This window comes from Kluyveromyces lactis (assembly GCF_000002515.2).
Source record: "Kluyveromyces lactis strain NRRL Y-1140 chromosome E complete sequence".
NCBI lineage: Eukaryota > Fungi > Ascomycota > Saccharomycetes > Saccharomycetales > Saccharomycetaceae > Kluyveromyces > Kluyveromyces lactis.
This window is the reverse complement of record NC_006041.1, coordinates 179,841-205,389: the sequence shown is the minus strand read 5'-3', so window position 1 is coordinate 205,389 and position 25,549 is coordinate 179,841. Positions and strand designations below refer to the sequence as shown.

The following is a 25,549-nucleotide window of genomic DNA, read 5'->3' as shown; positions in this document are numbered from 1 at the left end:
GTTTTTACAGCTTGTGGAACTTATTATTAGGTTTTTCTGACATGGCGGGTTCATTTTAGATAAAGAGTCTGTCCTTTCAACGATTATATTCTTAGCTTGAGACTCAGTGAAATGAAAAGTAGATACAACAATTTGTTCTCTATAGATTCTTCAAAAGAGTGCCAATTAGTTGTTATTGTAATATACAGAAAGATATAGTTAAATGAGGAGGACTAATAAAATCATAGAGAGTCATAGATAGAAGCATCATTTGTTCCATGATAATAAGTGAGTATCAGCCGTGGAGCGGCCCCAGAACAGATGAGATGCCAACGAAATCAGCGCAAGGATGAAACAAATACTACCTCCAACGAGATATATAATACCTGGAGCGGTGTTGCGTCCACCTAGAGTAGAACCGTGAGTGATGTATGCGGCTTTTTTACCATTGTAAATGGTAACGGGCCAATGAAGATCTATATCAAGTTGATATTGACCTTGTGGAAGTGAGTTTGCAGAACGTCTGATTAACCTTGAGAACTTCGAGAAAGCAGGTGTTCTCATCCAATTTTGAAACTCTTCCCATTCATGAATGTCCGGCATATTTGTATCATTATAACCGTCTGGGAATTGCTTTTTCCAGTAAGGTGGAGGAACAACTTCGGAAGGTGAATATTTCGTTTTCTTATAACGGTCTTTATCAGTTGACCAATTGATATTTTTGTTACTCAATTCAATAGTATCCACTTGGTCTCCACTATCCTCTGAGATCACTTGCATTGTATCAGGAAAAGTGTCATTAAACATTGCATTGGCTATTAGACCACATGGGTAGTAAATTTTTCCTGCACTATCTCTCACTAAGGGTTTACAGTTGATACCGATATTATCTTTGACTTGGCCTAAGGTAGCCTTGTCACCGATGATCTGGAATTCACTAAAGGACAACACGTATCTTCTGTGGTTTCCAAAGAAGTTTTCAATGTAGTAGTATATATACAAAGGACCCTCTAATGAATAAGGAGTTGAATATCTTAATTGACAGGTACCGGTCTGCAATTCCTCTGGATCTGGATCTGAATCTGGTACGTACTTCCATTGAGGAACAGGTAAATCGTCTTTATTATAAGCCTTGTGGAAAATGTATTTGTAATGGTCATCCGGTACGTCTGCGAAATCATCCGTTGGCGCGTTCGTATCACAGTCTTGGTAGAACACGAATATCTCATCGACATGTCTTGCATTATTGAGCATGACACCACCAAAAATTAGGAAAAGCGCTCCGAGGAAGAAATAGATGGGAAGCACTTTCTTGGGTGTTAGCACTGGATTGAAAGATGCTATTTTCTGTTGTGTAAATTTCGTCTCCTTTGGTCTTCTGGATTTAGGCTTCTTGACTACTTCATTTTCATCATCTTCAAATTCGGATGCGTCCACATCATCTTCCAATTCTACCATCGTATTGAGTCCATTTTCATCTTCTGTAGACTTTCCATCTTTACCACGTCTATGAAAGACTCCAGTTACACTTTTCCCTATATTCTTCAACGCTGTCATGGTCAGGACAATTTATATGTAGGAAGTATTGAGGGAAAAAGGTGGTTAAAACAAAAAAGAACAATTTCAAATCCGGTTGAAACACCTGTGACAGCGAGAAGGTTAACTGTCCAATTAAGTTTAAATAGAACCACTCAGTGTTTCTTTTGATATCCTGATCAACTCAGTTGACAACTCAGTTGACTGCTATACCCTCAAATTGTCATAGTTTTCCGTAACATTAGAGAAGAAGTAAAGTACAAATGAACCATCTTTTATTTTTTTTTATTTTCACTTTGAGAAGCCTTGATTATTTATTCAAAAGATTCGTGCAGGAAATTAACGGTTCAGGAAACCGAATACTGTTAAGAGACTTCCGCTTCGACGACTGGGGGGAAAGAGCTTATCATGTGCTGACACTACTTGTACGAACTAATCTGTGAGGTCATGCGATATACAATAATGATTAATAGCTGCGCTTTCGTGCAATATTGGGCATAATAAGCGCAGAGCTTATGTAATAGATTAAGCTATTCCCGCTGTGCTACAGAAGGCTAACCTTATACAAAACGTAAAACCGCCTCGAAGAAGAAAAACTGTTTGCAAGGTCACATGACATCAATATTTCTTCAAATCACGTGGACAACAACAACGACTTCTTTTTTTTTTTCCAGTTCAATTAGCCAAATCTCATGCACTCCTCAAGAATGCCAATTGACAGAACGGAGATGCAGAGAGAAACTCAGTGCGAAAGCAAGTACCAACCTTCTTTATACTGAATTGGTATCAGACACAACTGCTAGACACTTTCCCAGCACTGCTAATCCAAAGTCCGGCTACCGTTGGAATCTCTTCGAGACTTCGCACCCATTAACGTCATTTACCACGATTGACCGGCCGGAACGGCTTTACCAGGACGTCCATGATCCGGCCGAAATTGGACCATCTTTACCAACCCAGAGACTGACGCAGTTTCAACCATAGTACTCTGCTCTGAATCCTAATGTCCTTCTATACCCATCCTTTGGGCACCCAATCCAAAGATCATCTTTAACTAGAGGTGACGTGCGCCGCCAGACGGCAATTCGGTCTCTACCATAAGGCAACCAATTCCCCACCACGTAAGTACGCGTTTGCCTACCTTTTTCTTTGAGTATTTACACGTTTTTTTCCCTCTCCTTTGTGTATTCTTTCTGATAATTCCGTTCGACAGAATTCTTCTTAGAAGCAGCAGAAGAACGGCAGGAAAAGCTCATTGCATGAAACAGAACGTTAGGTTATTGTAATGATACAGGTGCTTTACTAATTGAGTTCAAAAGAAATTCTTTTTTTGTATTATGCTTATGTGTATATCAACCCTATTTACCGATGCTCGTTCCTAGTCATCCTAAGTAACCATCAATACTTGAAAATCTACAAAATGATAAAATCAGGTCTCTTTGTTATGGTTTTCTGGATTTCTTTTTGCCGATTCTGTTTAAACATTATATAAGTATATGTCATTACAAATCTGAACACAGTACAAATATGAGTTTCAGGATTTATTATTATGTCAATTGATGCAAATGTATAAAAGAAAGTGCCAGGGATCCAACTAGTAGCTGAAAGTGAGAGAAATAGTTGGTTTATATATATATTTTTCTTTTTCGGTTTGATCAATTTGGGTTGCTTTAAGTATTAGTGACCTTTTTCTTTAGTTCAATTTAAAGTTTGGAGAACTGACAAAATTATTAAGGTAGGTTACAATATACCACAGATTAACTTCACAGTTATTTTCTCTGAATAAGATTTTCCTTTTGCCTGAAGCCAGCTCGTCACAATGGGTTTCAATGATTTTGACAAGATGAGCGGTGACGATATAAGACTGGTCAACGAGACTGCTCGCGAAAGGTTTCTCGAAGGTGTTGCTTTTGATGCTGCGAAGGACGGTCAGTACATGAATGCAGAATCTAGTGCCGATGAAGAGTCCCAGGGCTTTGCCGGTAACGAAAGTGGTCGTAAATCACGTACACCTTCTTTGGCAATGGTAGGTGAAGATAACCAGGACCAATCGACTTCCGATGAACAAGCAGAATCTGTGGAGGAGTTCAATAAGGAGAGCGCCAATATTGACGATAAGAACGAAGAACAAAATGACGGATCTCCAGCAGAAGCAGGTCAACCAGCGCTAGGAAGAGTCAAGACGAGATTTTTCTCTTCGAAATTATCGACTCACAGAAACATTTTTGCTAGGAGGTTCGCTCTCAACTGTTTCCTATTGGGCTCCCTTGCTATAGCTATGTTCTCTTTGTACTGGGGAGCTCTATATAACCATTCTTCTGACTACCACAACGTAAAGTTCATCGCAGTGGTAGAAGATGACGGGGATATGGGTGCAGGCGTGATACCTATTATGGATTCAGCAATTCCTCAGTTCTTCGTGTATAATACTTCTTCCTTTAGAGATAAGTATGGACAAGACGTGAACATCTCGGAAAAGGTACACCATTTGGTTCATACAAAGAAATTTTGGGGGTCATTGATAGTATACCCTGGTACCACTGACGCATTTGTGGATTCGTTGACAACTGATGATGCCCCAGCTTTCAACTCCACCGATTATTTCGAATTTTTCTACAAAACAGCTAGAGATTTGTCGAACATGAGAGCTAGTATTGTACCTCTATTAACTTCCATTGAAACCACTTATAAGAAAACTTTCTTCTACAATGATTATTTCCCAAGCGTGATAGCAAATATCACAAATATATCGGGACCAAACTTATCAGCCGCAGGTGATATGAATTGGAAACAAATCGACAATAGACCATTCACCGATTACACATTACTGGGTCCAATGCAAGTCGGTTTGATTTACTGTATCTTGTTGACTTTCTTCCAACTTGCATTGTTTGGACCTTTCCATGCGATGTTGTCCCCATTATTGAAACCCAAGCATATTATTCTATACAGATTGGTAACTTCATGGGCAACTTATTTCTTTTTGTCATTGTTTTTCTGTACCGTGTCAGCAATCTTCCATGTGGATTTCACTCTTGCCTTCGGTAGAGGCGGGTTTGTCGTTTATTGGATGACTACTTGGATCTTGATGGGTGCTGTCGGTGGTGCGAACGAAAATGTTTTATCTATCCTATTGGCATATTGCCCACAGTATTTGGGTTTCTGGTTAATCTCATGGATTATTATTAACATTTCTGCCTCTTTCGTTCCATTGGTTTTGGCTAATAGATTCTATCGTTACGGTTACATGACTCCTATTTACAATGCTATGGAAATTTATAGAGTCATCTTCACAGATACTTACAAGGGGGACATGGGTAGAAACTACGGTATTTTGGCTGCTTGGTGTGTTTTGAACACTTTGCTATTCCCGTTCGTCATGAAGATCGTGGGTCAAAAATTCATGAATGATGCCAAGAAAAGAGCAATGCAAAAATAAAGAGACGGATGTTGTATATGAGAATTCTTCCATTAAATCAATTACTAAATTATCAAATAATAATCTCCATGCCAACAATTCTGAGCATATATGACCTCATTAATAAAACCAAAACCAACATTTAATGATATGACTTTCCGACTTCTTTAACTTCAGATATAATCTTGATAAAATCATATTACGGTACTATCAGTTAATTCACAACAAATTGATTTATCGTTTCCGAATCTTTGATCGATGTGACTGATTTTCATAATCTTCAATTTTTGGATCAACATTTTGATTTGCACTCCAGTATATATGTATGAACGAACTGTGCAATTGCCACTTGCATACTTTTCCGACTAGCATTGTATCCAGCATCACAAGTAAACGATATAATATCTCTACATAGTTAAGAATCGTCCGTATCTTAATTCTAACGAAAAGCCTAGGTAATAACTACGTTCATTCCCACATTTTTTTACTTTTCTCATGATATGTCTCATCAACTTTCAGAAAATAGTCAAAAATCAAGATGATTCAATCTCATTAACTGAAACCTTAAATGAGCACAGGAAATAGATTATACCTCATAAGCTGTCCAGCATTAACCAGAGCTGCTTAAACCTGATACAAATAAACAATCAGAAGATAAGATGAATATTGATTCAGGGCCTATTGAGCCCTTACCAAAGCAGAAAGCCACGAAACAACGGAAAACTATGAAGTTTACATTGAGTAAATACACCATTTATGAAACCAAGAAATCTATTTACATTGTTGCTAGTAATAAACGAGAGACAATGTTTCGAATACTTGAAATTGATCTCAATGGTGAAGAGGACAATTTGAATATTGCGGAAGACAATGTATTTTTCATGAGAAACGAGGTGATGGAAGTTCTTCGTAAAATTGAAGAGGCAGACGATGATGCTTTAACGAAGAAACTCACAGGCTATGGTTTATTGGGAGTAATTAGGTTCACAGCATGTTATTATTTGGTGGTAATAACTGAAATGAGTCAGGTTGCCGTTCTCGGAGGTCACTCTATTTATCATATCGACGATACAGAATTAGTTCCGATAACAAAGTCAACGAAGAAACGGGATTCCACCGAACTTCGATTTATACAATCATTCCAGAATCTTAAATTATCAAAAACCTTTTATTTCAGTTACACTTTTGATATTACTAATACATTACAAACAAACATACTGAGACAGAAGTTTCTGTCCGTTGGGAGGTCAGATATCGAAGTGCCGCCTGGCATTCCTGATTATAACGAAATGTTTATGTGGAATTCATACTTGCTTGATCCCATTTTCTCATGTATTGATACCGTATATGATTGGTTTCAACCCATTATTCATGGGTTCATTGACCAAGTCAATGTTTCACTATTCGGTAAGAGTATTTATATCACACTAATTGGTAGAAGATCCCATTATTTTGCAGGAGCTAGATTTTTGAAAAGAGGTGTTAACAATAAGGGTTATGTGGCAAATGAAGTGGAAACCGAGCAGATTGTAGCTGACATGAGCCTTACATCATTTCACTCCCCTGCAAGAGGTTTTTTTGATAGTGATAAATACACTTCTTTTGTTCAACATAGGGGATCAATACCATTGTTTTGGTCTCAGGAAGCTTCTAATTTGACCGCTAAGCCGCCCATCAGCATTAACATTACAGATCCTTTTTATAGTGCTGCAGCTAAACATTTTGATAAACTATTCCAACGATATGGTGGTGGTACTATTCAAATATTAAATCTAATAAAAACAAAAGAGAAGAATCCTCGTGAAACAAAATTAGGAGAAGAATTTGAAAGGTGTATTAAATATTTAAACCAGTTTCTTCCTGATATCAAGAAATTAGAGTACAAAGCATGGGATATGAGCAAAGCATCAAAATCTCATGGTCAGATGGTGATTGAGTTTTTAGAAAAATATGCAAAGGAAACTGTGGAGACTACTGGTATCTTTCATAATGGAAAAGATTTTCAGTCAACATCTGTACAAGAGGGTGTTTGCAGAACAAATTGTATTGACTGCTTAGATAGAACAAATGCAGCTCAGTTTGTCATTGGAAAACGTGCTCTTGGTGAACAACTACATGCAATGGGAATTATCGAAGAAAAGTTTTTAGAATACGATTCGGACATCGTTAACATTTTGACTGAATTATTCCATGACCACGGTGATACCATAGCCTTACAATATGGGGGCTCCCATTTGGTGAACACAATGGAGACTTATAGAAAAATCAATCAATGGAGCTCACATTCTAGAGATATGGTTGAGAGTATCAAAAGATTTTATAGCAACTCATTTGTTGATGCTCAGCGGCAAGAAGCTATAAATCTCTTCCTAGGCCACTATATCTGGTCTAAAGATCAACCTATGCTTTGGGATATGTCAACAGATTTTTACTTGCACAACTTATATGAAATTTCGGGATTGAGGCGAAGTTACAGACATTGGTGGCTTGATTCCAACATAAAAGGCCTACATAAAACTATCCAGGAAGAGATAATTGACAAAAACAATGATGTTACTGTTGCTAAGATATTCAAGAATGTCAGAGGTTATCCAAACTCCTATGATAACTATTGGAATGAACATTATACCCCTCGAATTTTTGTATCTCTCAAAGATGCTTTCACTTTCAACATGAATTCTACCAGACGGTACCATCACGGAAAACAAGCAATCTCCCCATTCGATTCTCGCAAGCAGACTTCGATAAATCAGAAATTGAGATTGTTGACATCTGATAAGAAAGACAAACATGTCAGTGAAACTAGTAGGAAAAAAGTTGAAGCAAGTGTTTCTCCCAAAGACGAATTGAATTTATACACGGCTCAATTGAAAGAAATTCTTCACCAATCAGAAAAGTCTTTAAAACAGCTGGACAATTTCCCAATAGGATTCCCGGTGTTTTCTAGCGATCAACCTCTATCATACCATGAGTTTGCTATCGATGATGATGATGAGATTCCAGAATATGGACACACTACCTTTGAGTGCAACGAATACGACAGAATCTCCAATTTGCAAAAGAATACTCGATATGCGTATGCAGAGCCATCAGAAGAGACATTGTATGAAAATGTAATAAATTTTGAGAATTATAAATTGCTGTATGACTATAGTGAGTATATTAATTATCAATCGCTAACGGTTTCACAGGCTGGTATATCCGAATATGAGAAAGTGATCAATAAAGCAGACAGTTACGGAAACCCCACCTTTATTTGAGTCCATCACACCTTCGTATACGATTCACTTCTCGTCTGTTGATTTGAGGGTATCATTAAATATACTTTTTATAGTTTTATCGAACTGAGCAGGAGAAACACCTTGACAAGTCAATATAGATCTGTAACAGGCCAATGTTGTCCTCACATCGTCCGTCTTTAACCATATAATACCATTTACTCCTATAGCCACCTCAAATTCAACGAGATTTCCCAATATATTGAGTAGAGGGTAAGAGTCATTAAACAACAACTCTCTTGCATATGCTAGAGATACTTCTATCGTCATTCCTCCATCTAAAAGACCGAATCCCGCATCCTGTCCCTTTGATGAATCCATACATTCTATTTCCGCTTCTAATTCCTTGTATGCACTACAAACCCGTGCGTAACAAAGATCACCAACCTTTAAGGTGGGTTTATTCTTCTTGGATGCATTAGGAAATGCCATGTACGATAGCGTTACCGGATTCGAGAAATTACACAATGACACGCGGTAGCTGTCTCCGAAGGAAGCAACAATGACACCAACTACAAAATCTCCAACTGCTGGAATATATCTTTTGGAGTTATAATCAACATACACGGATGCGCCTTTCTTGTTCGGTGTTACCACTTCTAAACCTGCGTGAGTAGCTTTTATCTCTTGTGATAATGGATCACTATATATTCCTGGCCCTGCTGATATCGACTGGGATTGTGTTTCATCTGCACTTATAACGTCTCCTGGTAGCAAAAGTTTTGACATTTCAGTCCTAATGTGATGAGTCTCGACAGATCTGGCTTATTATACAGCCTTGTTTATTCCCCTTTGAAAGTAATGGTAGCTCATCGCTTGCAAAAATAGACGTATCTTCAACTTAAAATTTTCGTATATTATACTTTCAGTAACATGAAAGAAGAAACAAATGAAACAGAGAATCATGTAACTCTAAAATATGAGCTAATTCGGGCTTGAATTAATAGTCATTCATTGGTGAGGTCAACAACAGGCAACCTATCTAGTGGCACCTACAGACACTGTATTGAAATGCGATGCTACTCGATAGGATTGGGTTTTATTTTCCAAAAGCCCTCAGTAACTTTCTAATACTTTACACATGTTGTATTTGCTTCAGCAGAATTGATATATTACCAAGAATCGTGAATGTAGTGCTACTGATTACTCTGTCATCTTTTGCGTTGTACACTTATTGGAAGATTATACGAGTGGGTGCTGGAAGTCCATTAGAATATTCCTTTCTCAAAATCCAAAGTATAGATAATGTATTGAACAGGACAGAGCAGCCTCCGGACATAATAAAAGATAATTGTATCTTCGTGAAGAGAGACGGATCTTTTAGATTTTGTCAAACGTGTGAGATCTGGAAACCTGATAGATGTCATCATTGCTCAAAGTGTAATAAATGCTTCTTAAAAATGGATCATCATTGTCCTTGGTTCGCTTCTTGTGTCGGATTCAGGAACCAAAAATTCTTTGTCCAGTTCCTAGCATATACTACAGTATACTCTTTATATGTTCTACTGATGACGTCTGCTCAATTGTACAGCTGGTTCAGACAGATGAAATATAAATCAGAATTATTGGACCTCCATCTACTGGTTGTATGGGTACTTAGCGTCATTGCCGCAATAGCCACTTTTGCATTTACCACCTACACAATATGGCTTGTCACTAAAAATGAGACTACTATAGAGCAGTACGAATGGGGTAATATCAGACATGATCTAGAAATATATGGAGATAGTATTAATTGCAATATGGGATCAGTTGACAATGTTTTTGATTTGGGATCTAGGTCTGCAAATTTCAATTGCGTGATGGGTGCCAGTTGGGCGGAATTACTTTTACCAATCCAGGTAAGAGCTGATGATCCATTTGATCCATATGCAAATCAAGGTTTGTTTTTTCCGGTTCAGAGTGATACATATAGAATATATCGCGAAAGCGTGAACTTGCAGCAACGTTTGATTACGAGACTAACTCTAAGACCGTCGATAGAACACATCTAATGAATCAAGTTATTCTTTTTACGTCCAGAATTTCACTATCGGGCGTAAGCTCATGATGATAAGGAATCACTTTAAAGAGCCATGAGAAGGACCCACTTAGTGTATTTAAATAAGATGAGTTTTAAATCCAAAAACTAAATATCATGATTGTTACAACTGTATAAAATACTAACGAAGGATGCTAAAATAAGTCAAAATAAGTCATTAAATGCTTCTACCAATGAAAAAAGGGCAGACTAAAGAAATCATATTATAATTGCCAAAATAGCAATGAATAGACTTCCGAAGCCGTATTCGACACGGTTAGCAAAGCCGGAATATTGCGATACTACGGCTTGTGTTTGTTCAGCAGATGATGTAGAAGCACCCAAGAATTGTAGAAGGGTTGAAACCTCTTCACCTCTGGTGGATGTTCTTAAAGAGGTTTGAGTTTTCTCTGCAGCATCTCCGACATCTGTCGCTAAAGTTGTAACTGGCACAAACGAACCAATTTCTGTCTCTTCACCGCTTAAAGTTCTACTTTCCAAGCTCGTAAAGGTTTGGAAATTGGTTATTTCAGTAGATGGAGTATTAGTACGGATCGCGGTTTCAGTATGGGAGGTAGTTTCTAGTGTATCAGTTTTTTGGCATGCTGTACAACTGGAAACCCATGATGTATATGTCGAAGTTCTGCCATGGACCGTTTCAGTAACAACAGTAGCGTATGACGATGGAACATCTTCAGAAGAGTTCGAAGTTAATTTGGAACTGGTTTCTCTACTTTTGCTTGAGGAGGTTTCTTCAACTGGAGCGAAAGAAGAAGTCAAAGATGTAGATTGAGAATCTTTACTTCTGGACGAAGTGGGTTCTTCAGTTGAAGTAGAAGAAGTCTCGAATTTGGAATCAGAGTCTTTACTGAGTGTCGCAGAAGTCTCTTCGCTTGAGGCAGAGGAAGAGGTCAAAGATTTAGAATGAGAATTGTCACTGCTGGCAGAGGATGTCCTTGCAGTCGAAGTAGTGTTTTCAAATGAAGCGGATGATGTAGAAGAGGATGATAGGGTTGACACAGGAACCAATTGAGTAATTTCAGTGACTTCACCATCTTGTGTCCTCGTAATAACAGTATATGTGAGTGATTCGTTACTGTATGTGGAAACAGAAGTCACGGTTGGCATAGAGGATGTAATGTTAGTTGAAGTGATAGTAGAAGTTGGGATAGAAGTGGAAGTGGAAGTGGAAGTGGAGTTATTGTTGTCTACATTGCTGGTCAAAACAGTAATTGAGTTGATGCCACTCAATTCAATGTTGGAAACTGGCTCCAAGTAAGCAGTAGTCTCAAAAATAATCGATATATCTCTCTTGTACACGCTCAAATTTGGATAAGTCAATTGAGCAACATTCTTCAAAGTAGTAGTACCAGCGTCAGCGGATAAAAAGTAAATAATACGCAACGCTTGGCCACCAGATACGCTAGAGCTGAAGGAGTAGGAAATAGTGGATTCATCTGAATTGCTCTTAGCAGCAGTCACATTAGAAGCAGCGGTTGGGTTTTTGAAAGAGTCAACAGCAGTAACAATTTGGAAATAAGAGGCAACGAACTCGTAGTCACTTTCAGCTACGGAAGTGAACTCCAATTCCCCTGAATATTCATTGTATGGTATGTCTACGGCAAAGTATGGACGACCAAATTCATCAATACCAGTGTCAACGGTGGATACTGTGTAACTCTTTGTCTCAAAAGTCAAAGTACTTGAAAAAGTTGGACCAGAGTAAACTTCGAAACTGTAATCAACAGTGGTTGGTTCGCTTGGCTTATCTGCCAGTTTGGTCAAGAAGTTGAAAGATCCATAGTAATCTTCAGCAACATCTTCAAAGCTAACCTTGAATACACCAGAAGAATTATGAGAAACGGAACCGATAACGTCTTCATCTGCCAGGACTTCGTAAATACCTTCTGGGAAGTTGCTGAATTGATCTGGAACAGTTAAAAACAAGTCACCAGTGAAGCCTGCTGTGACAGAAATGTCAACGTTAATGACAAACCAATTGTTTGGATTGCTTGATATTTGAGACTGACTCAGCGTATCAAACACTTGAACGGTTTCGATAGCCGCTGATGGAGTACTAATTGATATGTCCGAAGTAGATGTGGAAGTAAAAGTTACCGAAGAGCTGTTTGAAGACGTAGTGTGCGATGGGATTTCTGAAGAAGTCACAGGGCTCACATCAGAAGTGGTAGAGTTATCTGTTACCGAAGAGTAGTCAATACTTGAGGAAGATGGCAAAACTGGTATGTCACTAGACGAAACCTGTGATAATGAAGAAGATTCCGACCACAGTGAAGACGACGATGAAATTGTTGATGCAATGGATGATGATACAACCGAAGTATCATTACTATACCTAGCAGAGACGGCAGTGAATAACACACCCGTGATCAAATATCTTAAAGCAACCATAATCGATTCTTAGTTTTAATGTATGGTCTTTCAATGGAATGCGATTGGTTTGGAAGTTGGTTGATCTAAGTTGACCGAATCAAGAATACAAGAATTTGACAACTTAGTGATGAAACAATAAAACATAACAACTGAAATTCCTGCCATTTGGCTTTGGTTTATATACAGCAAGCCTGATTCTTCAAAACATAAATAAATAAATCACAATCAAAACAGCAAGCAGGTACACAGGGCCATTGTGTAATATAATGGCTTGCAAAATGGGTAAAAAATTGCTGGGCCCCATCACACAATCCTAAATTCACTTCCCATCTATCAACGGTGCCTTGGATCTGCGTCAAATCAGATCATACATTGTTCTTACAGGATCAATCGTGCTACGGAATTGCAAATTTGGCAGCACCATTGAAAATACTAACAAAGAGAAAGTAAATGCAATCATACCCAGCATTTTCAAGAAAAAACTCCTTTACACAAATGCCCGGCAGGCACCAAACTCAAATCCGTATTCCCCCATTATCTATCACACATGAATGCAGAGCTGCTACCAATCTCCATTTCATTCAAATCCCAACTCATCATAAAATTGCTGGTTTCTGATATTGCGAGAAGCTGTTAAAAAAAAAAGTGATCCAACCTTAAAATGAAAAACTTGTCTCGAGGATCTACCGCTATTTCTACATTAAGGTACTTTGTCTCCCAATTTAGGGGAACCAACCAGCATTACGCATGCAGAATTTTGAAAATCTCAATTGTTTAAGTGAGAAAAGAAGGTATGTGGTGAATGGGTGGTATTTTTGTTGAAGGTTAAAAACGATATATTCTATTACTCTGGGAAAAGAACAAAAACTGAAATACTTCCTCATGAAAGAAATGAGATGAGATGAGATTTGATATACTGAGCACAAGAGAGGAAAAATCGTTAAACGAATCTAGGGTCAGGGGGTCAGGGGCTCAGGAACAGAGTATCTGTGCTAAGTATCTTAGAGTGAATCTGCGGAAACCTGAAATACTATGCGTGCCTGTGAGTGTGTGCACTTTAATTAAGCGTTTTAGTTATATCAGACGGTGAGCACATTCCAAAAGTCTTAATAAGACCATTTTATTTCGATATTGCATTGAGCTAACCGTCACATTCTTTTGTATACATCACGATATACTTGCAGGGAAGGATACGAACATTCTACTTTTAAAGACCGTTCCTTTCTTGTGCCTGTTTTTTTTATACGTTCTTGGTACATGCAATGGTTTTGCCTATTATTGTCGGTATTGGAATAACCACGATTGCCGTGGTTGCTCGTTCTGGGCTACGAGCATGGGATAAGTACTGTCGCTTGACACCACTGATGATTGCGCAGTTTAATAACATTCATATTCCGTTTAAGGATTTGGATCAGTTTGGATCAAAATATAGAACGAGATTATCTCCAGAACTATTAACGAAATTAGATAGATACCCGGGAGGGTTTTATGACAAGATGTCAGAGACCGAAGCATTGCTGATATTGGGCATTTCAGCCCGGGAGATTGAAGCGCTCGATGAAAGGTTGTTGAGACAGAAACATCGAAGAGCGATGATTATGAATCATCCAGATAAAGGTGGAAGTCCGTTTATCGCTTCCAAAATCAACCAGGCAAGGGACCTCCTAGCAAATAGTGTAATACTAAAAGGACCACGTGATTAAATTTAGCATATCCTCCGCATTTCTAATTGCTAGACACATACAGTCCTGGCTTTTTCTTCTTTTCTATTTCTTGCTCCAGCTTTCATATATATGTAAATGCTTAGATAAATATTCTTTTAGTTAAACGATTAAACGATTCTCCAAGAAAAAACATCAAGTGAATCATCAACAATTTTCACATTGGAGAATCTGAAGAAATACCCAACAGACAAGGTCCTGACGCTCGATCAACGGGGTCGTTCACTATGGTTATTGCATCTTTGGAGTCTACTCATGCTATCTCTACTTCCATTGTGTTATCCTCAGATCTATGGACCGAATTTTATGGTACTGAATCGGTTTCTAGCGCTAGCCCGAATTATGTGAAGCTGACGCTTCCATCGTATAACAAATGGCACCATCAGGCGCTGATTTCACATTGTGATAATGACGATTCGCTACCATTTGGATCAGCTGGTCTACCAACAAACTTCATAAAACAATCTCAGGTCAGACCTATGTTCAGTTCAATTGAGATTGAACCTTATGTGCAGCAATTACCTAACTTGGACAACCTAGTGTTATCATTGAACCCTGACCTTTTCAATGAATTAAATCAATTATCAAAAGAAGAGCAACGGAAATTTTTAACTTTGAGGTTTAACTTATTGTTTGGCATTACTGTTTTAAATGTCAATCAGGTCGTGTATCCGGCATTTTGTAAAGTGACTTCAAGTTCGAATGATTTCGGTATACTTACGGACCAGACACAAATAGTATTGGTGCCTGATTCAAATGTTGTAGAACAATCGCGGTCTAATGATGAGTTCACGGAGTTCGATCATTTGTTTTCTTTGCATGTAAAAATCCAATCATTGTTGGATCCGGTACCTGTAGAATTTTTGTCACCTCCACAACCTGATACAACTGACAACGACCTTTTCGCATTTGTCCAACCAAATATTCTTCTTCAGTTGGGTGTCCCAAGCGGAACATTTGTCAGAGTGATTGCTGAAGAGCAGGAAATGTTGGTTCAACTTTTCGTCTTATTCGCTCCCAACGAATATGAATGTGATTCATTATATGTCTCCCCCAGGGTAAGGTACGTATTCATGAACCATGCCAGAGTAATCATACAGAGGCCTAATCTAGCATTGAATAGATTTTCAGTTTCAAATGCTGTGACATTATCTAGAATCGGCTGCCAAATTAATGCCCAGAGACGCTACCAAGATATTATTTCCCATCATTTAGCATTATATTTTAGTGAAAAACAGCGCATTGTTAAAGTAGGTGACTTAATACCTATTACTTTCGACTCCAATTATGCATCGATGTTTACCGATGATATTCGTTCTGGCCAGCATGACACCTTAGTTTGGTTCAAAGTGGAAGAGATTGAAAGTGACTCAAATGAAGAGTATCATATAATAGACAGCTCTATCACAAGACTTAGTACTGTCAAAATTACTTCAAGAGAATTGATGCCCAAATCAATCTGTGATTACGACAGATTTTATAATCTTTCGCCGTTATTCCATTACGACGAGGATGCATTTCCCTTTGCCAAAAGGTTAAAGGATATTTTAAATACGGCAATCAAATGTTCTGCAAGGAATGTTAACGTTGGTACAAGTATAATGCTGCATTCTTCATCTCCAAATGTCGGTAAAACAATGTTAACACGCTCTGTTTGTGCTGAACTTGGGTTTCATTTGATTCATGTAGACTGCTTAAGTTTAACCTCCAACTCGAATACCTCCGACGCTACCAATAAAACTATCGGATATATTAGAGCTAAGATCGAGACTATTATATCATATGTTGAGAAAGTAGTCATTTTTTTATCTCACTTGGAGACCATACTGGAGGATGAACAAAATCAACAGGATAATACAAGCTCCAAAATGGCTCGTCAAATGAATGTCGAAATGGCAGACTTAATAGAAGAATACACCACAAAATATAAAGGAACAGTTTTCGTGGGGTCTACCAATGACATTGACAACATACCTGCTATAGTTAGGTCCAGAATAAAATTTGAAATTGATGTACCAGTGCCAACTGAAAAGCAAAGGTTACAAATGTTTCGATGGTATTTTGACCCGTATGTTTTGAACAGCCAAACTCCAAAACTGAGGTCACTAATATCGCATAATGTTCCATTGCAGACAGTATCTGTTCAATCGGCTGGTTTGACTCCAATGGATATACGATCAATCGTCAAAGCTGTCAAGTACAAATGTTACCAACGTCTAAAGCAGAACGACCTTCTAATTGATATGACCGATATAACTGCAGTCATAAATATTGCAAGAGATAGATTCTCAGACTCTATCGGAGCTCCTAAAATTCCTAACGTGACTTGGGATGATATTGGTGGGATGGATGTGGTCAAAGGAGAAATCATGGATACCATAGATATGCCACTCAAGCACCCTGAACTATTTTCATCTGGTATGAAAAAGAGAAGTGGTATTCTTTTCTATGGACCTCCTGGGACTGGTAAAACCTTGTTAGCGAAGGCAATTGCGTCTAACTTCTCTTTAAATTTTTTCAGTGTTAAAGGGCCTGAACTTCTTAACATGTACATTGGTGAATCCGAGGCAAATGTTAGACGTGTCTTCCAGAAAGCAAGAGATGCTAAGCCATGTGTCATTTTTTTCGATGAACTTGATTCCGTGGCACCAAAGAGAGGAAATCAGGGAGATTCTGGGGGTGTTATGGATCGTATTGTGTCTCAACTTTTGGCAGAACTAGACGGAATGAGTTCAGGAGGAGACGGAGTGTTCGTAATTGGAGCTACGAATAGGCCAGATCTTCTTGATGAAGCATTATTACGTCCCGGTAGGTTTGACAAGATGTTATATTTGGGGATATCAGATACCGATAAAAAACAGGCAAATATCATCAAGGCTTTGACGAGAAAGTTCACACTAGAATCTGGTATCGATATACTAGATATTGCCAAAAAATGTCCGTTCAACTATACAGGTGCAGATTTCTACGCATTGTGTTCTGATGCCCTTTTAAACGCTATGACTAGAGTTGCTGGTGAAGTTGATGAAAAGTGGGAGAAGTATAACATGGAAAATAAAAAGAATATATCATTGAGGTATTGGTTTGATAACGTGGCAAACGAGAATGACTTGAAGGTCGTGGTAAAATTACAAGACTTCGAGCTTGCTCAACAGAATCTAATACCAAGTGTTTCTGAGGATGAATTAAGACATTACTTGAGATTAAAGAGTAGTTTCGAATCTCAATGATCGTTAATAAGTAATCATATCGAATATTATTATAAATCATATATAACAAATATATTAACTCATCCATGCAGGATGATCTGGTCAGTAAAAAGTTGGTCTACTTCTTAATCTTCTTCAACTCGTGTAACATGACAGATCTCTTTAAGGCTTTTCTTCTTTCTTTAGCTGCTTGGAAATTCTATATTGATGGAGACGGTGAAAAATGAAGGTAGTGATTTCTATTAAAACCTTGATTTATGTCGAAAACATACCAAGAAAGCTATATAAACAAGAGGTGAAAAATTTGTACCGGCTCTCCAACTTAGCGAAACTATTAAGATTAATTGTGCGTGGACGGTATGGTATACGAAGCTAAACCTTTTGACCCGATAACGGTGAAGGCTAACGAGAAGAAGCGAGTTGCATACTTTTATGATGCTGATGTGGGAAACTATGCTTATGGTGCAGGACATCCTATGAAACCACATAGAATAAGAATGACACATTCGTTGATTATGAATTACGGTTTGTATAAGAAGATGGAAATTTACAGGGCTAAACCTGCAACGAAACAGGAGATGTGTCAGTTCCATACCGATGAATATATTGATTTCTTGTCTCGAGTCACTCCAGATAATTTAGATATGTTCCAAAAGGAGAGTGTGAAATTCAACGTTGGAGACGATTGTCCTGTGTTTGATGGTTTGTACGAGTACTGTAGTATATCTGGAGGTGGTTCTATGGAGGGTGCAGCCAGATTAAACCGAGGCAAATGTGATGTTGCCATTAACTATGCTGGTGGTTTACATCATGCCAAAAAATCGGAAGCTTCAGGGTTCTGTTACTTGAACGATATAGTGCTAGGTATCATCGAGTTGTTAAGGTACCATCCTCGTGTTCTTTATATTGATATTGATGTGCATCACGGTGATGGTGTAGAAGAAGCTTTTTATACTACGGATCGAGTTATGACATGTTCTTTCCATAAATATGGGGAATTCTTCCCAGGTACTGGTGAATTGAGAGATACTGGTGTCGGGAAAGGTAAATACTATGCTGTGAATGTCCCATTAAGGGACGGTATTGACGATGCCACTTACAAATCGGTATTTGAACCAGTCATAGGTAAAATTATGGAATGGTACCAACCTTCTGCCGTGGTACTCCAATGCGGTGGTGACTCTTTATCCGGCGATCGTTTAGGTTGTTTCAACCTTTCAATGAAGGGTCACGCAAACTGTGTCAACTACATGAAATCGTTCGGTGTTCCTCTCATGATTGTTGGTGGTGGTGGTTATACAATGCGAAACGTGGCTCGTACATGGGCTTTCGAAACGGGTATTCTGAATAATGTGATTTTGGATGAAGAACTTCCTTACAACGATTACTACGAATATTATGGCCCTGATTACAAATTGGATGTCAGACCATCTAATATGTATAACGTCAATACACCGGAGTATTTGGATAAAGTGCTACTTAATATTTTCAGCAATCTAGAGCATACTAAATATGCCCCAAGCGTTCAACTCAATCACGTTCCTCGCGATGCGGAGGACAAAGGTGACGCCGAAGAAGATACTGCAGCTGCGAAGGACACTAGAGGAGGTTCTCAGTATGCAAGAGACATAACCATTGAGAATGCAACCGAATTTTAGCCAGAAAACAAAAACAGATGATCTTTTATTATTTACTGTATTATAATATATTTACACTTAGAAGTACTCTTCCGCATTTGCTACAGGTTTTATCGTCACTCACCTAATCACTGTTATATGTCATTCATCCGACGGTTAATATGATGCTGAATATACAGATTGGTGCCCAAGTTAGAATTGATCTAATGAGGTCAATTTTCTATCGTGTTTTCCCTCCGTCAGTATCGGTATTTGCCATAATTTTCCACGTAATACTATTCCAGTTCAGATATGACTTACATCTGCACTTCGGTTGTCAGTAACAAATCTATATATGAAAAAGATCAAAAAATGAAAATCCAGAAGCGAATGGATATTTAAAAGTTAAGATCAGATAGGTCGATTACACAAGAATAAAGCTTATCCTATTTCATATAGAGATATATATTATCTGATAGTAGATACGTTGTATCTAAACATTCAAATCACAGTTAGTAAATTTTGCAATGGCTGTTAAAGGTTTGGGTCAATTGGATCAAGTTTATGATGGTTCTAACTTGAGAATTGGTATCGTTTACGCTCGTTGGAACAGAACAATTATCGATGCTTTGGTAGAAGGTGCCATTAAGAGACTTCAGTCCTTAGGTGTTAAGGAAGAAAACATTATTCTTGAATCCGTTCCAGGTTCTTTTGAACTACCATGGGGCGTTGAAAGGTTTGTTCAAAAAGAATTTGAAAAAGGTCATCGTTTAGATGCTGTTATCCCTATCGGTGTCTTGATCAAAGGCAGTACGATGCATTTTGAGTACATCTCAGACTCTACTACCAATGCTATTATGAGTCTTTCTAGTAAATTGAACACACCAGTCATTTTCGGTTTATTAACTTGCTTGACTGAAGAGCAAGCGTTGGCAAGGGCTGGAATCGATGAAGGAAAGACTATGCACAACCATGGTGAAGATTGGGGCGCTGCTGCCGTAGAAATGGCTGTAAAGTTTGGTTATAACTAGAAATGCAGTATTATTATATATTTGTCTATATGAAAAGTTATATTGAACGCACTTATAATCAACTCAAAGCACGGCACGTTGGAATGCTACAAAATTTAGATTAGTACGGTATTTCCGTGATATTTGTCCCTTCTTTTTTTGATTTGTCTCACTACATCTCTCTTCCTTTGTTTCATCTCTTTAGTCCAACTACTTCTGCTATTCCAGAACGTTTCTTCCCAGGTTTTGAACTTTTCATCTAATGCAATAGGTGGCTTTATTTTCGCAATCTTAGTCTGACCCACCAAAAACGGAGAATCCTTGTGTAGAAAAAACAGTGGGTTATTCGATTTCTGTGGAATAATAACTTCAGGTATTGGTAATGCCACTTGTTCCTCCTGTACATCTCTCTGATGATCAATGTCTTCGTCGGATTCCTCAATCAACTTGAATGATGTAGGTTCAAGGGGATTCAATAAATCTCTGAGAACTTCAGTAGGATTCGTAGTATTTTCAGTTGAATTATCTGGCACTTGTGGAGTAGCGCCAAAGGTTGGAATAAATTCATCCTCCTCGCTGTCCATGTCTTGTTCCTTGTCAGCTTCTTCATCTTCTACATATGACGTTGCTGTTGTATTCTCCGTTTTAGAAAACTCACCCTCTTTGACCCGTGGAATTTCTTTTGAGATACTCGAAGAAAACAACGGTTTGCTGTCAGATTCCCTGTATAGACCTTCATACTCATAATCTGCACCAGCATTCTCTTCTTCTTCTTCTGCTGTCACTTCTTCAACGGCTAGCGGTTTATCGAAATCAAAGTTGTCTAACAACGACGATAGTACCAAATTATTCTTTTCCTTTTCCGTCTCTGTTAAATCATCAGTATCGACTTTCTCGTTGCTTGTTTCACGCGATAATGTTAGACTGTCTCCGGATATGTTTCTGAATGATACGGATTTGCATCTAGAATAGTCTAATTTATCGACTATGTGGTCCGGGCCATTTCTCCAATAATTATTGGAAAACCTATAGACCAAATCTCTAACGTTCTTGTTCTTCTCATACCCCCAAAGTTTAGTCTTATAGCATTTGTATACTTTAAGCTTTCCATTGACATTGACTCTGAAAGTGATATTACGCAGTTTGAATGCAGATCTACGAGATGTTCTTTCTCTCCCGGATATTACTTCTTTCCTATCTATCCACGATTTGTTTATATTCTCCAGCTTCTTATAATGCTCCCATTCCTGTTTTGCCATCTGTTTCCTTTTCTTATGCTCCCGTTCCTCGTCCTTATGGTCAATTTCCCAACGTGTTTTCCAATCTGGTTTCGCCTCGGCTACTCGAAGAGTATTTCCTTTGAATTTAACCCTGTTAAAACTAGACTTCATCTTCTCAAACTGTGAAGCGTCCTCAAACTCCATGTTAAGGTACCCGAAGGCATCATGTTGTTCGAACGATTTCGATTCATCAACTACTTTACCAAATTTCAGAAATCTGGCATACAATTCTGCAAAACAATCATCCTGATTACTGGTCACAGAACCAACATAGACCCGTTTTGTAATCATCGATCTATCGTTTAGTGTTGATTCACCGTGAAAATTCACACTACCAACTGAACCGAAATTCAGCTTCACTTATCATTTCCATAACTTTAAAGCCCGGTACAATGAGATGAGATGAGATGAGCTTGATCCTGCTGCAAATTGTTCAATGAGAAAAACCGCTAATCATTATTAACGAGATGATATGTGTTCACGTGACCCATAAAGTCATCTTTTGGATGAAATTTTTGACAAGTTTAAACAAACGAAAAAAGTTATAATGAAATTTGAAGGAATAAAACAATTTGCATGGTGTTAACGAACAATTTACATTACTGACCCGAATAAGTGTGGGAAACTCAGCACGAAAGGATTCCTTACAAGTTCGAGAACTTGATAGTGAGGAAATTCTGAAGTAATGGACGCCTCTACTGATTATCCATTGGCGCAATGGCCAAACTCTTTGGATATTCCATTAAGAGAATCTGAAGAAGTGGTTTCTATAGATTTGAAGAATGACTTACCGGAGGACCCACAAGATTTGACGACGTTACTTGTTGAAGAACAGTCTGATAAGGAGCATTGGTTGACTATTGCTGCATCTTATTGTAACAATGGAAGCGTGAAGGAAGGTGTAAAGCTTGCAGAGCAGGCTTTGTCTCACTTCTCTGACAAACAGACGGCTTCAATACATACTTTTTTGACCTGGGCTTACTTGCGCTTGGCCAGGTCTTCAACTGGTATTGTTGAGGAAAGAAATAAGTACTTATCCTTGGCAGAAACTCATGTCATTGAAGCTTCCAAGCAGGACCCTACTTGGATAGGAAACAGATTAGCCACTGTCGAACTATATTTTCAAAGAGGAATGTACGATAGAGCTCTCGAATATACTGATATTTTCATAAAATCTGTTCAAGATGAAGACAAGAGAAGCGGAAGCGTGAACAAACCTAACATCATGTTTATTATAATGAGGGCGAAGTTAATGTATATCAAAAAGAATTACCATGGGGCTCTAAGGCTTTTCCAAGAGCTTCTTCTTTTGAATCCAACTTTAGTTCCAGACCCAAGAATCGGTATCGGTATGTGTTTCTGGCATTTGAAGGATCGTTCTATGGCAATTGCTGCATGGGAACGAAGTGCTGCAGTTTCTGGCAAGGACTCAGTTGCCGCCATACTCGTTCTGTTAGGGAAATTCCACAACTCCTTGACTTCATCCACAAATGACGAAATGTTCAAGACTTCTTTTACAAATGCTGTATTAGATTTAGATACCTTGTACCAAGAAAGAGGTCCTCATCCTGTATTGCTTGCTCTGTTGCAAGTCTACTTTTACATGAATCAAAAATACGATAAAGTCATTACAATTTATGAACAGAAGATCATGTCTAGATCTGCTATGATTTCTGACCAAATCCTCTCTGAGTCATCATTCTGGGTAGGCAGAGCATATTATGCTCAAGGTGATTCCCGTAAAGCATTCCACTACTTCCAAGAAGCACTGAAGAAAAATGAGGGTAATTTATTGGCCAAGATTGGTCTAGGACAGTCTCAAGTTAAGAATAACTTGGTGGAAGAATCTATCTTAACATTTGAAAACATTTATCAAAGTAATGAATCCTTGCAGGAAATTAATTATATTCTAGGTCTTCTATATGCTTCGAAATGTTTCAACACCACCGTAAAGGTCAGCTCCGCAGAACTGAGGAAAATAACAGATAAAGCTATCCAGTTCTTAGAGAAATATGTACACTTGACCAAAGCAAAAGGTAATCAGATTGTGATTAACAAGGCCTATCTACTACTTTCAGAATTATACGAAATTAAAAACAACTACAAGCAATCAATTGATTACTTGCAAAAAGGGATTGACCAGCTGCACATTCAAGGAGAGGAAACACCTTTGGAGGTTTTGAACAATTTAGGATGTTTCTATTTCGTCACTGGCGAATATGAAAAGGCTCAAAATCTTTTCCAAGAGGCATCAGCCAAAGTTATCGTGCATGACAGCAAGAAAGTCACCTTGGATTACAACACAGCTAGAGCACTCGAGCACACTGATAAAGCAAAATCACATGATATTTACACTGCTATTCTTACCGACCACCCAAAGTATATTAGTGCTAGGATTAGAGATATCCACCTCAAATTTATTAACCACCCAGAATCTAATTTGAAGGACGAAATAAAGTCTGTTTTGACAGAAAACGAATCAAATGGAGAAGTGCGTGCTTTCTATGCCTGGTACTTGAAAAAGTTAGGCAAACCAGCAGAACATGAAATGTCGGAACATAGCAAAGAAACTTTGGTAAAATATGACTCGCACGACTTGTATGCTTTAATTTCATTAGCAAATCTATATGTGGCAATTGCCAGAGATCAAAAGAAGTCAGCTCGTAATTCTAAAGATGCTAATAAGTCGATCGAATCTTACTTGAAGGCAACTCAACTTTATCAGAAAGTCCTCCAAGTTGATCCGATGAACATTTTTGCGGCTCAGGGTTTGGCAATAATATTTGCAGAAAATAAGAGGTACGGGCAATCACTTGAAGTTCTTAGAAAGATCAGAGATTCCTTAGATAACCAAAGTGTGCATATCAATCTCGGACACTGTTTATCAGAAATGCGTGAATATGCGAAAGCTATTGAGAACTACGAAATTGCCCTAAATAGATTTGATAATCCAAAGAGTAAGCCGTTACTGCTCAATCTCTTGGGTAGATGTTGGTATCTAAGAGCTCTCAAGGAAAGGTCTCTTGAAGCTGTTCAGAAAGCGCTTGGTTATGTCAAACGTGCGTATGATTTAGAATCTGCGAAAGTAAACGGTAAGATGACCAGTAGCTATAAGTTCAACCTTGCATTATTGGAATTCCAAGTTGCCGAGCAAATGAGAAGATCTAGTCCTAAAGAAAGAACCATGGCTGATCTTGAAGCCAGTATTGAGGGGTTGCAATACGGTATTTCATTATTAAAAGAACTTCTGGAAACTAAATCCATAGTAATTCCTTCAGAACAATTAGAGCAACGTATTCAACTAGGTGAGACCACCATGAAAACAGCACTAGAGCGCAGTATAGAAGACCAAAAGGCGTATGAATTGGAAATCTCAGCCAAAATGGAAAATGCTCGTAAAGTTTTGGAAGAACAACGTGAGCTTGAAGCTCAAAGGGACGCCCAACAGAAGGAAGAAGAAAAGATCAAAAGTGAAAAACTGGCGGAGGAATACAGAAAATTGCAAGAAGAAGCACAAAGGTTGATCCAAGAACGTACCGCGCAAGAGGAGATTGTTGATGACGACAATGACAACGATGACCTACCTCAAGAAGAAGACGGGTCTTATAAAGCACCATCTAAGAAAGGGAAGAAAGCAAAGAGAAAAGCAGACTCTGATAGTAAATCTTCAAAGAAAAAGAGAAGAACTGCCAAAAAAATCGTTGATGAAGATGATGAGGATGATGATCAATTGAACGGAGTTCAAAATGGTGACTCTAAGAGAGGTAAGTCCAGACCACTTTCAAAAGAATTCATTGAAGATAGTGATGAAGAAGCCGACTTCACAGATGACGGTGAACCAGCAGATGAAGCTGAGGCTGAACTAGCTCTGGAACCTGAAAATTCTGGCAGTGATAATGAAGATTAAGCTTGTCGCCTAAACATCATTGGCGACTACTAGTTGAATCGTGTACCATAATTAGTCTTCATTGCAATGAACTTATATAGGAACAATACAAGACTCGGCACATGAGGTCCAAGTCTTTCTTTAACCAAACAACAAATCAAAAAGAAAAACACACCACTGTATATATATATACATATATATA

At 38.2% G+C, this 25,549-nt stretch overlaps 13 protein-coding genes across 13 annotated transcripts; 9 read left to right on the top strand and 4 right to left on the bottom strand.

Moving 5' to 3' along the window:
- Positions 1 to 246: 246 nt before the first annotated feature.
- Positions 247 to 1,536, bottom strand: LEM3 (Lem3p; the record flags this gene model as incomplete). Its single annotated transcript, XM_454046.1, has 1 exon — positions 247 to 1,536. One exon carries the CDS (start codon positions 1,534 to 1,536, stop codon positions 247 to 249), a length of 1,290 nt encoding a protein of 429 aa, XP_454046.1.
- A 591-nt stretch (positions 1,537 to 2,127) lies between these two features.
- KLLA0_E02157g (uncharacterized protein) lies at positions 2,128 to 2,499 on the top strand (the record flags this gene model as incomplete). Its single annotated transcript, XM_454045.1, has 1 exon — positions 2,128 to 2,499. One exon carries the CDS (start codon positions 2,128 to 2,130, stop codon positions 2,497 to 2,499), a length of 372 nt encoding a protein of 123 aa, XP_454045.1.
- An 835-nt stretch (positions 2,500 to 3,334) lies between these two features.
- SNG1 (Sng1p) lies at positions 3,335 to 4,954 on the top strand (the record flags this gene model as incomplete). The annotated part of the gene is made up of 1 exon (XM_454044.1): positions 3,335 to 4,954. The coding sequence occupies one exon, from the start codon at positions 3,335 to 3,337 to the stop codon at positions 4,952 to 4,954; it is 1,620 nt and encodes a 539-aa protein (XP_454044.1).
- Positions 4,955 to 5,592: 638 nt separating this feature from the next.
- Positions 5,593 to 8,193, top strand: FIG4 (phosphatidylinositol-3,5-bisphosphate 5-phosphatase; the record flags this gene model as incomplete). Its single annotated transcript, XM_454043.1, has 1 exon — positions 5,593 to 8,193. The coding sequence occupies one exon, from the start codon at positions 5,593 to 5,595 to the stop codon at positions 8,191 to 8,193; it is 2,601 nt and encodes an 866-aa protein (XP_454043.1).
- Positions 8,194 to 8,217: 24 nt separating this feature from the next.
- RRP40 (exosome non-catalytic core subunit RRP40) lies at positions 8,218 to 8,940 on the bottom strand (the record flags this gene model as incomplete). The annotated part of the gene is made up of 1 exon (XM_454042.1): positions 8,218 to 8,940. One exon carries the CDS (start codon positions 8,938 to 8,940, stop codon positions 8,218 to 8,220), a length of 723 nt encoding a protein of 240 aa, XP_454042.1.
- A 287-nt stretch (positions 8,941 to 9,227) lies between these two features.
- PFA3 (palmitoyltransferase PFA3) lies at positions 9,228 to 10,205 on the top strand (the record flags this gene model as incomplete). The annotated part of the gene is made up of 1 exon (XM_454041.1): positions 9,228 to 10,205. The coding sequence occupies one exon, from the start codon at positions 9,228 to 9,230 to the stop codon at positions 10,203 to 10,205; it is 978 nt and encodes a 325-aa protein (XP_454041.1).
- A 245-nt stretch (positions 10,206 to 10,450) lies between these two features.
- Positions 10,451 to 12,643, bottom strand: EGT2 (Egt2p; the record flags this gene model as incomplete). The annotated part of the gene is made up of 1 exon (XM_454040.1): positions 10,451 to 12,643. One exon carries the CDS (start codon positions 12,641 to 12,643, stop codon positions 10,451 to 10,453), a length of 2,193 nt encoding a protein of 730 aa, XP_454040.1.
- Positions 12,644 to 13,887: 1,244 nt separating this feature from the next.
- On the top strand, positions 13,888 to 14,328 carry MDJ2 (Mdj2p; the record flags this gene model as incomplete). Its single annotated transcript, XM_454039.1, has 1 exon — positions 13,888 to 14,328. The coding sequence occupies one exon, from the start codon at positions 13,888 to 13,890 to the stop codon at positions 14,326 to 14,328; it is 441 nt and encodes a 146-aa protein (XP_454039.1).
- A 245-nt stretch (positions 14,329 to 14,573) lies between these two features.
- Positions 14,574 to 17,576, top strand: PEX6 (AAA family ATPase peroxin 6; the record flags this gene model as incomplete). The annotated part of the gene is made up of 1 exon (XM_454038.1): positions 14,574 to 17,576. The coding sequence occupies one exon, from the start codon at positions 14,574 to 14,576 to the stop codon at positions 17,574 to 17,576; it is 3,003 nt and encodes a 1,000-aa protein (XP_454038.1).
- A 338-nt stretch (positions 17,577 to 17,914) lies between these two features.
- Positions 17,915 to 19,213, top strand: RPD3 (histone deacetylase RPD3; the record flags this gene model as incomplete). The annotated part of the gene is made up of 1 exon (XM_454037.1): positions 17,915 to 19,213. One exon carries the CDS (start codon positions 17,915 to 17,917, stop codon positions 19,211 to 19,213), a length of 1,299 nt encoding a protein of 432 aa, XP_454037.1.
- A 485-nt stretch (positions 19,214 to 19,698) lies between these two features.
- RIB4 (lumazine synthase RIB4) lies at positions 19,699 to 20,202 on the top strand (the record flags this gene model as incomplete). Its single annotated transcript, XM_454036.1, has 1 exon — positions 19,699 to 20,202. One exon carries the CDS (start codon positions 19,699 to 19,701, stop codon positions 20,200 to 20,202), a length of 504 nt encoding a protein of 167 aa, XP_454036.1.
- A 95-nt stretch (positions 20,203 to 20,297) lies between these two features.
- On the bottom strand, positions 20,298 to 21,752 carry NOP8 (Nop8p; the record flags this gene model as incomplete). The annotated part of the gene is made up of 1 exon (XM_454035.1): positions 20,298 to 21,752. The coding sequence occupies one exon, from the start codon at positions 21,750 to 21,752 to the stop codon at positions 20,298 to 20,300; it is 1,455 nt and encodes a 484-aa protein (XP_454035.1).
- Positions 21,753 to 22,146: 394 nt separating this feature from the next.
- CTR9 (Ctr9p) lies at positions 22,147 to 25,368 on the top strand (the record flags this gene model as incomplete). Its single annotated transcript, XM_454034.1, has 1 exon — positions 22,147 to 25,368. One exon carries the CDS (start codon positions 22,147 to 22,149, stop codon positions 25,366 to 25,368), a length of 3,222 nt encoding a protein of 1,073 aa, XP_454034.1.
- Between the last annotated feature and the right edge of the window lie 181 nt (positions 25,369 to 25,549).